The 8879-nt window shown below is 38.7% G+C and overlaps 1 protein-coding gene across 11 annotated transcripts in view; it reads right to left on the bottom strand.

Annotated features, from left to right (window-relative positions):
• The window catches only part of LOC121555165 (nebulin), a 101817-nt gene that overhangs the window by 37567 nt on the left and 55371 nt on the right, over nucleotides 1-8879 (bottom strand). For all 11 annotated transcript variants that reach the window (XM_041868977.1, XM_041868980.1, XM_041868982.1 and 8 more), the window contains 16 exons: nucleotides 8725-8829; nucleotides 8428-8535; nucleotides 7910-8020; nucleotides 4961-5158; nucleotides 3878-3982; nucleotides 3404-3508; nucleotides 3175-3279; nucleotides 2963-3070; nucleotides 2731-2844; nucleotides 2401-2598; nucleotides 1865-1969; nucleotides 1555-1659; nucleotides 1025-1132; nucleotides 698-805; nucleotides 318-425; nucleotides 1-58 (listed from right to left, as the gene is read on the bottom strand). The exon at nucleotides 1-58 is cut by the window's left edge and continues 47 nt beyond it. In XM_041868977.1, coding sequence (XP_041724911.1) covers nucleotides 1-58; nucleotides 318-425; nucleotides 698-805; nucleotides 1025-1132; nucleotides 1555-1659; nucleotides 1865-1969; nucleotides 2401-2598; nucleotides 2731-2844; nucleotides 2963-3070; nucleotides 3175-3279; nucleotides 3404-3508; nucleotides 3878-3982; nucleotides 4961-5158; nucleotides 7910-8020; nucleotides 8428-8535; nucleotides 8725-8829 — 1849 coding nt within the window. The remainder of the gene's footprint in view (nucleotides 59-317; nucleotides 426-697; nucleotides 806-1024; nucleotides 1133-1554; nucleotides 1660-1864; nucleotides 1970-2400; nucleotides 2599-2730; nucleotides 2845-2962; nucleotides 3071-3174; nucleotides 3280-3403; nucleotides 3509-3877; nucleotides 3983-4960; nucleotides 5159-7909; nucleotides 8021-8427; nucleotides 8536-8724; nucleotides 8830-8879) is intronic.

The following is an 8879-nucleotide window of genomic DNA, read 5'->3' as shown; positions in this document are numbered from 1 at the left end:
TGTCGTAGGTGCTGTGGATCTTATCCTTCCCCTTCTCATACAGCTCACGGTACAGACGCTGGGACAGACAGACAGACAGACAGACAGACAGAGAGAGAGGGGAAATAACATCACTACTACTATGCCACAAAACAATCCTTTTAATAATACCAACATACCAGGGTCTTTGACTTACTCTACACAGCTATAACGATTCAACATCTTTCAAGGGATTCATAACAAAAAAAAACCTGGATCATCAATCAAATTGAATAATTAATACATTATTTTATGTTTCCAAATAGTGGGGGAAGAGTAGCAGTCATTTGTAATCTTACCGGGTTGGTGACCTTGTTGGCGTTCCTGATATTGACAAAGCTGACACCTTCTGGGTCCAGGGTGTAGTTCGTAGCCTTTGACTTTTCATAGTCATTCTTGTACTTCACCTACACAATACAACACAATTCCATGTGTGAGTTACTACCATACAAATACAATATATTACCATTCTATGGTAACTACATATATAGGCTTCCTTTTACTTCACCTACAGTACACAACAGAACACTGTTCCGAGTGTGAGTAACTCGACCTCATCCATAGGGTCATCCTACAGTATGTGCATCTCATAACTGAAACTTTGCATCTGAATAGATTATTATAATCTTTTTACAATGACACAATTTGAAGAAAATAAAGTGTTGTCTGTCTTTCTTACGCTGCTGGCAACAATGGTGTTTTGTTTGGCCTGCTTCATGAGAGGATTGTCGTGGGGAAGAGAGTAGCCAGTGGGCATGAAGTTCTTGTTGGCCTCTTTGTACAAGTTCTGAAGAGAATAAAGACGTGTAATCAGAGGAGGACATGAGACATGAGGATCATAATAAAACAATGTCTGTTTTTAGTCATCTTTTCTATCCATAAACAGTTAGAGGGAGTAGTTACTATCTATGCATCTTTGAAGTTACGCGTGATGTATGCTTTGTAAGAGTGTACTTAAAGTAAATAAATTATAAAAGAAAATAAGTAAGGATGGAACACATCTTACATCGCTCTGGTTGAAGTTGGCCAGGCGTGCCCTCTCTGTATCCACGGTGACAGCGGGGGAGGAATTAGTTCCCTTGACATTGGTGGCGTAGTCGTTTCGGTAGTGGAGCTGAGAACATGAGAGGACAAAGGAGGAATAGGTGAGAACTTTAAATGCTTCATCTTAATGGCCATGTACATAATCTCCACCCGGCACAGCCAGAAGAAGACTGGCCACCCCTCAGAGCATGGTTCCTCTCTAGGTTTCTTCCTAGGTTACTGCCTTTCTAGGAGGGAGTTTTTCCTAGCCAACGTGCTTCTACAACTGCATTGCTTGCTGTTTAGGGTTTTAGGCTTGGTTTCTGTATAAGCACTTTGTGACATCTGCTGGATGTAAAAAGGGCTTAATAAATACATTTGATTGATTGATCATCATGAAAATAATTTGAATTCTTAACTTGAATTTGTTCTTAACTGACTCCTCTGATTAAATAAGGGTTAAATAAAATAATAAAATGGTGATATAAAAGTAAGACGCTTTACAGTACTCACATCGCTCAGGTTCTGAGCACCCAGTTTTGCTGTCTCATAGGTAGGAGTGTCGATGACCACAGAGTATTCCTTGAACGCCTCAATGCCCTTGGCTCTGTACTTGTTCTGGAAGACAAGAACAAATACATCCACGTCTACATCTGTGGGGTGAATCTGATTCCTACAGTCATTACATTAGGAGAAGAGAAGAGAGGAGAGGAGAGGAGAGGAGAGGAGAGGAGAGGAGAAGAGAGGAGAGGAGAGGAGAGGAGAGGAGAGGAGTAAAGACGGATTAAGAAAGATAGGTGAGAGGCATGCGGAGGGAGCATACATCGCTCTGCAGTTTGTCAGCAGCCTTGACGCGCAGGATCTCAGGGGTGTCCCAGGCATAGCAGCCAATTCCCCTCAGCCAGTTCAGGTCATCCTTGTAGAAGACCTGGGGAGCCACAGAATAATAACAATCAGTTAAAGAAGTAATAATGACAAGCAAGAAGACATACAGAATTAATTAACTATAACTTAGAACTACATAATATAATGAACTACATACATATAACTATGTTAGTTCCCAATAGTAGTTACTTTGTCTGACACATTCTACAAGATACTAAATTAACGACCATACCCCAGAAAATAAAAATAACACCAAGTCCTCTCTTCCTGAAGAACGTTTTTTTATATATAAAAAATATTATAGAGTTTATTTAAATATAATGTTGTTTATAATAAGTAAGAATAATACATTTTATTCAATTGAATCATTTAACTTCACATGAAACTGTGATTAAATACAATGTGAAAACCCAACAAATACAGTTTTCCACATAAAAAAAGTGTGTTCAAATATTCAAAGTTCAGATGACTCACGTCGCTGAGCTGCTCGTTGACCTTGCGTGCCTGGACGAACACCTGCATATCAGGCATACAGATCCACTGGTGCAGGTGCTTCCTGTAACCGATCTCACTGACTTGGTTCTGGGTTTGACGGGCTGAAAGGACATCTAGCATATCTGCGGGGATGTGGTTCTTGGCCTTGGTCTTCTCATAGTCCGCCTTGTACAAGCGCTACATATAGAGAGGGTACATAAACCATTACATGTGTATACATTTCCATTTATTTAAGATCAATGTATTTGACTGCCATATGGAAGCAAGTCAAGTAAAGAGGCAATCATGAAAAAAGGCAACAAGACTCACGTCAAGACCCATCTTTCCAGCTTTGAGGCAGCGGAGAGTTTGTGGGTCGTCCTCCAGGGACTTGGGAAGGGTGTAGAGGGACTTGAACTTCTCATAATCCTCCCTGTATTTAACCTATAGGGGAAGGGATCATATTGGTTGCAAATTAGGATTTCTCAATGAAGAACATCAAAACTCAAAAAAACGTCTTGGACTACAAAGGGTTTTAAATTGGGTGATATGTTGAACTCACATTGCTGAGGACGACCTTCTGTTGTTTGGCGTGTTTCATAGCATGGGAGTCTGATGGCAGCGTGTAACCCGTAGCCTTGATCTTGTCCCAGGCAGATGTATATGTTTTCTAGATGACACAAAAGGAAACATAAACATCATAAATACAGCATTTAAAATCCTAATAGGTCATTTGGAGACATAGCGTAGTGTCTACAGTAGAGCCGTACTCACAGTGCTGTAGAAGTGCTTGAGGTTGGCGTTGTGTGCGTAGTCGTAGGTATCCAGGATTGTGGTATACATATGCTTGTCTTTATGGTAAGCCTCCCTGTAGTTCAGCTGGGGAGATAAAGAGCATATGTTTTGATACAAAGCGGGTTTTATACATTTTTATACTATTAAAAGAGATGTGTAGTATGGTGTAGTATAGTATAGATTTCTGTATTGTACATCTGACACTTACATCACTGGCCCAGGTGTGACCCAAGAGAGCAGTCACGTAGACTGGGGTGTCTGTCACGATGGAGTAGTTGTTGAATTCCTTCTTACCCTCCTCTTTGTATTTGAGCTGTGAGAAAATAAATGCAGAGGGTTAACAAACCATGGTCCCGTGTGGCTCAGTTGGTAGAGCATGGCACTTGCAATGCCAGGGTTGTGGGTTTGATTCCCACGGGGGACCAGCATGAAAATGGATGCCCTCACTACTGTAAGTCACTCTGGATAAGAGCGTCTGCTACATGACTAAAATGTTTGTTTTTTAAATAGTCTCCTATCACTATTATATTCTGACAAGTATTTTTATGATAAAATATACTATTTATTTAGTATTTATGATGGACTGGTAGTCAATCATTAACAAACAAAAGACTAGACGAATCATTGGTATAAATGACAGTAAGTTATCTGTGACAGAGGTGATGTCTCTCTTGGTACTCACGTCGCTCTGCAGCAGGTAGGCATTCTTGGCGCGGACAAGCTCAGGTGTGTCCCAAACATAGCAACCAATACCCTTCATCCAGTTCAGGTCTTCTTTGTAGTACACCTAGCAAACAGATAGACAATACCACAACGCTGAGATCAGATCAGTTGGATTTAATGGGATTTTACAAATACTGGGATAGTGTGGGGTAGTGTAGCTAACTAAGGACAGCAAAGGGACGAGGAACAGATGAACCTACATTACTATTAGTATTACTTCTATTTGTCTCGTAAAATATGTAATTGTATTGTTTTTAAAATGTATATAGATACTGAACAAAAATATAAACGCAACATGCAACAATTTCAAAGATTTTGCTGAGTTACAGTTCATATAAGGAAACCAGTCAATTGAAATAAATAAATTAGGCCCCAATCTATGGACTTCGCATGACTGGGCAGGGGTGCAGCCATGGGTGGGCCAGGCCCAGCCAATCAGAATGAGTTTTTCCCCACAAAAGACGATCCCGCAGGTAAAGAAGCCTAATGTGGAGGTATTGGGCTGGTGTGGTTACAAGTGGTCTGCGGTTGTGAAGCCGGTTGGACATACTGCCAAATTCTCTAAAATTACGTTGGAGGCAGTTTATGCTAGAGAAATTAACATTACATTCTCTGGCAACAGCTCTGGTGGACATTCCTGCAGTCAGCATGCCAATTGCACGCTCCCTCAAAACTTGAGACATCTGTGGCATTGAGTTGTGTGACAAAACTGCATATTTTAAAGTGGCCTTTTATTGTCCCCAGCACAAGGTGCATCTGTGTAATGATCATGCTGTTTAATCAGCTTCTTGATATGCCACACCTGTCAGGTTGATGGATTATCTTGGCAAAGGAGAAATGCTCACTAACAGGGATGTAAACAAATTTGTGCACAACATTTTAGAGAAATAAGGTTTTTGTGCGTATGAAACATTTCTGGGATTTTTTATTTCAGCTCATGAAACATGGGACCAACACTTTACATGTTTCATTTATATTTTTGTTCAGTGTATTTATTTATTTATTTGTAACATATGTTGTGAACGTGCGAAATACAACGTACATCACTCAGGATCTCGTTGTTCCTGCGGGCTCTGGTAGAGTCCTCCTGGTCGGGGTGGCAGGTCCAGTTGTGCAGGTAGGTGCGGTACAGCACGTCACTGAGCATGTCCTGGCACCTCTTAGCCACCAAGTTGGGAATGATGTCAGCCGGGATGTGGTTCTTGGCCTTGTTGGTGTTATACTCCTTTTGGTAATCCCTCTGGAAGAAAGAACAGGGCACTGTGTTGAGATCTCAAGATATGTGGATTATTTTCAAATAAAAAATATAATAAAATCAAATGAAAGTATACTTGTCATATGCATACTTGCATGTTCACCATTGCAACAACAAAATAAGAATAGAAGTCAGTAAAGCATATTCAATAGATGAAAATAACCTGACAGAACTATACATATGAATAGGAAAGTATATCTACGGAGTAAATATGGCATTTTCCAAGTTCCAACAGAGTATATTTTAAAACTTGTATTTATACAGATAGATTTAAGAACAAATTCTTAATGACGACCTGCTGTTGTCTTATTGTATCTTTGGTGAATGTAGTGACTGGATTATCATGCGTGCGATTTACTAGATTATACTGTGGAAGTGATATCTTACTAGATGTGAAGATACAGTATGCAGCAGTATCATATTTTACTAGATATACTGTAGATATACTATAGCATTATAGCAGTATTATATCTTACTAGATACACTGTAGATATATTATAGAATTATAGCAGTATTATATCTTACTAGATAGACTGGAGATATATTATAGAATTATAGCAGTATTATATCTTACTAGATAGACTGGAGATATATTATAGCATTATAGCAGTATTATATCTTACTAGATACACTGTAGATATATTATAGAATTATAGCAGTATTATATCTTACTAGATACACTGTAGATATATTATAGAATTATAGCAGTATTATATCTTACTAGATACACTGTAGATATATTATAGAATTATAGCAGTATTATATCTTACTAGATACACTGTAGATATATTATAGAATTATAGCAGTATTATATCTTACTAGATAGACTGGAGATATGCTATAGTATTATATCAGTAACATATTTCAAATCAAATCAAAATTATTTGCCACATGCGCCGAATACAACAGGTGTAGACATTACAGTGAAATGCTTACTTATTTACTAGATATATGGTAGATATATGGTAGATATATGGTAGATATACTATAGTATTATAGCAGTATTATATCTTACTAGATATACTGTAGATTCAGTTGAAGTCGGAAGTTTACATTCACCTTAGCCAAATATATTTAAACTCTGTTTTTCACAATTCCTGACATTTAATCCTAGTAAAAATTCCCTGTCTTAGGTCAGTTAGGATCACCACTTTATTTTAAGAATGTGAAATGTCAGAATAAAAGTAGAGAGAATTATTTATTTCAGCTTTTATTTCTTTCATCACATTCCAAGTGGGTCAGAAGTTTAAATACATTCAATTAGTATTTGGTAGCATTGCCTTTAAATTGTTTAACTTGGGTCAAACGTTTTGGGTAGCCTTCCACAAGCTTCCCACAATAAGTTGGGTGAATTTCGGCCCATTCCTCCTGACAGAGCTGGTGTAACTGAGTCAGGTTTGTAGGCCTCCTTGCTCGCACATGCTTTTTCAGTTCTGCCCACAAATGTTCTATAGGATTGAGGTCAGGGCTTTGTGATGGCCACTCCAATACCTTGACTTTGTTGTCCTTAAGCCATTTTGTCATAACTTTTGAAGTATGCTTGGGGTCATTGTCCATTTGGAAGACCCATTTGCGACCAAGCTTTAACTTCCTGACTGATGTCTTGAGATGTTGCTTCAATATATCCACATAATTTTCCTTCCTCATGATACCATCTATTTTGTGAAGTGCACCAGTCCCTCCTGCAGCAAAGCACCCCCACAGCATGATGCTGCCACCCCCGTGCTTCACGGTTGGGATGGTGTTCTTTGGCTTGCAAGCGTTCCCCTTTTTCCTCCAAACATAACGATGGTCATTATGGCCAAACAGTTCTATTTTTGTTTTATCAGACCAGAGGACATTTCTCCAAAAAGTACGATCTTTGTCCCCATGTGCAGTTACAAACCGTAGTCTGGCTTTTTTATGGCGGTTTTGGAGCAGTGGCTTCTTCATTGCTGAGCGGCCTTTCAGGTTATGTCGATATAGGACTCGTTTTACTGTGGATATAGATACTTTTGTACCTGTTTCCTCCAGCATCTTCACAAGGTCCTTCGCTGTTGTTCTGGGATTGATTTGCACTTTTCGCACCAAAGTACGTTCATCTCTAGGAGACAGAACGCGTCTCCTTCCTGAGCGGTATGACGGCTGCATGGTCCCATGGAGTTTATACTTGCGTACTATTGTTTGTCCAGATGAACGTGGTACCTTCATGCGTTTGGAAATTGCTCCCAAGAATGAACCAGACTTGTGGAGGTCTACAATTTTGGCTGATTTCTTTGGATTTTCCCATGATGTCAACCAAAGAGGCACTGAGTTTGAAGGTAGGCCTTGAAATACATCCACAGGTACACCTCCAATTGACTCAAATGATGTCAATTAGCCTATCAGAAGCTTCTAAAGCCATTACATTTTTTTTCTGGAATTTTTCAAGCTGTTTAAAGGTCAACTTAGTGTATGTAAACTTCTGACCCACTGGAATTGTGATACAGTGAATTAAAAGTGAAATAATCTGTCTGTAAACAATTGTTGGAAAAATTACTTGTGTCATGCACAAAGTAGATGTCCTAACCGACTTGTCAAAACTATAGTTTGTTAACAAGAAATTTGTGGAGTGGTTGAAAAACGAGTTTTAATGACTCCAACCTAAGTGTATGTAAATTTCAGACTTCAACTGTATATTATAGAATTATAGCAGTATTATATCTTACTAGATAGACTGTAGATATATTATAGAATTATAGCAGTATAATATCTTACCAGGCCCTTCTGTTTCTCTTGTTCTCCACAGCGCTTCACCTCAGGGAAGTCCTCCAGGGTGCCAGCCAGGTAGTGGCCCTTGGCCTTCTCATGGGCGTCATGGTACTTAACCTGAAAGGTTTCAGTTTCAAATAAAAAAACGAATGTCATCATCGATTGCAGGGAGCAAAGAGCTCCATTGATACAGCAATTATACATAGCACAGCACAGTGGACAAACAATCTCTGCTATATTTACATGTTTTGCATCTGCTTCTGTTGCCACAGCAACATATGCAACCACTAGCAGTTACTAATTGATATGATCAGATTGTTTAAAGACAAACTGACACACATTTAACACATTTGAAGAAATCAAATATATTACCAACTATTTTGATTAGATTTAATAGTACTAAAGTCACGTGTCAGTTGCTCTTTAATTATTATTAATATTTAATAGTAATAATCATAATATTCTTTACTGTTAATCATGATATTTGTATTGTTGGTTGTCAAGAGGCTATAAATTAGACTCACGTCGCTGACAATCTCCCTGTTCTTCTTGGCTCCGACTACAGGGATGTACTGGGTGTCCAGCTGGTAACCAGTGGCTTTGCTTTCGTCCCAGGCCAGTTTGTAGTATTTCTACAAATGACAACAAAACAATCCTCAATGTCAAAATCTGACATTTCAGATATGTATTTATCTTTTATAGCATACATTATACAATCCATTAATGTCATTATTAAAATTATGTTTATTATATAACATTTGACATTTATGCAGATAGGTGTTTCTATGAAGACCAAGTTATATGAATGTAGAGTACTTTACCTCACTGATGACCTTGGCGACCTCTCTGCTATGGGCCAGCTGGGGTGTGTCCTCTGAGCCGATGTACTTTCCCTTCTCTGCATTGAAGGTCTCCTTGTATTTCAGCTTTACAACAGAAGGACATATAGGCACAGGTTATGATCAAATCGAAGGAT

The sequence above is a fragment of the Coregonus clupeaformis genome, chromosome 40, assembly GCF_020615455.1.
Source record: "Coregonus clupeaformis isolate EN_2021a chromosome 40, ASM2061545v1, whole genome shotgun sequence".
In the NCBI taxonomy this organism is placed as follows: domain Eukaryota; kingdom Metazoa; phylum Chordata; class Actinopteri; order Salmoniformes; family Salmonidae; genus Coregonus; species Coregonus clupeaformis.
The sequence above is the reverse complement of the archived record's forward strand: the minus strand, read 5'-3'. Positions and strand labels throughout refer to the sequence as shown.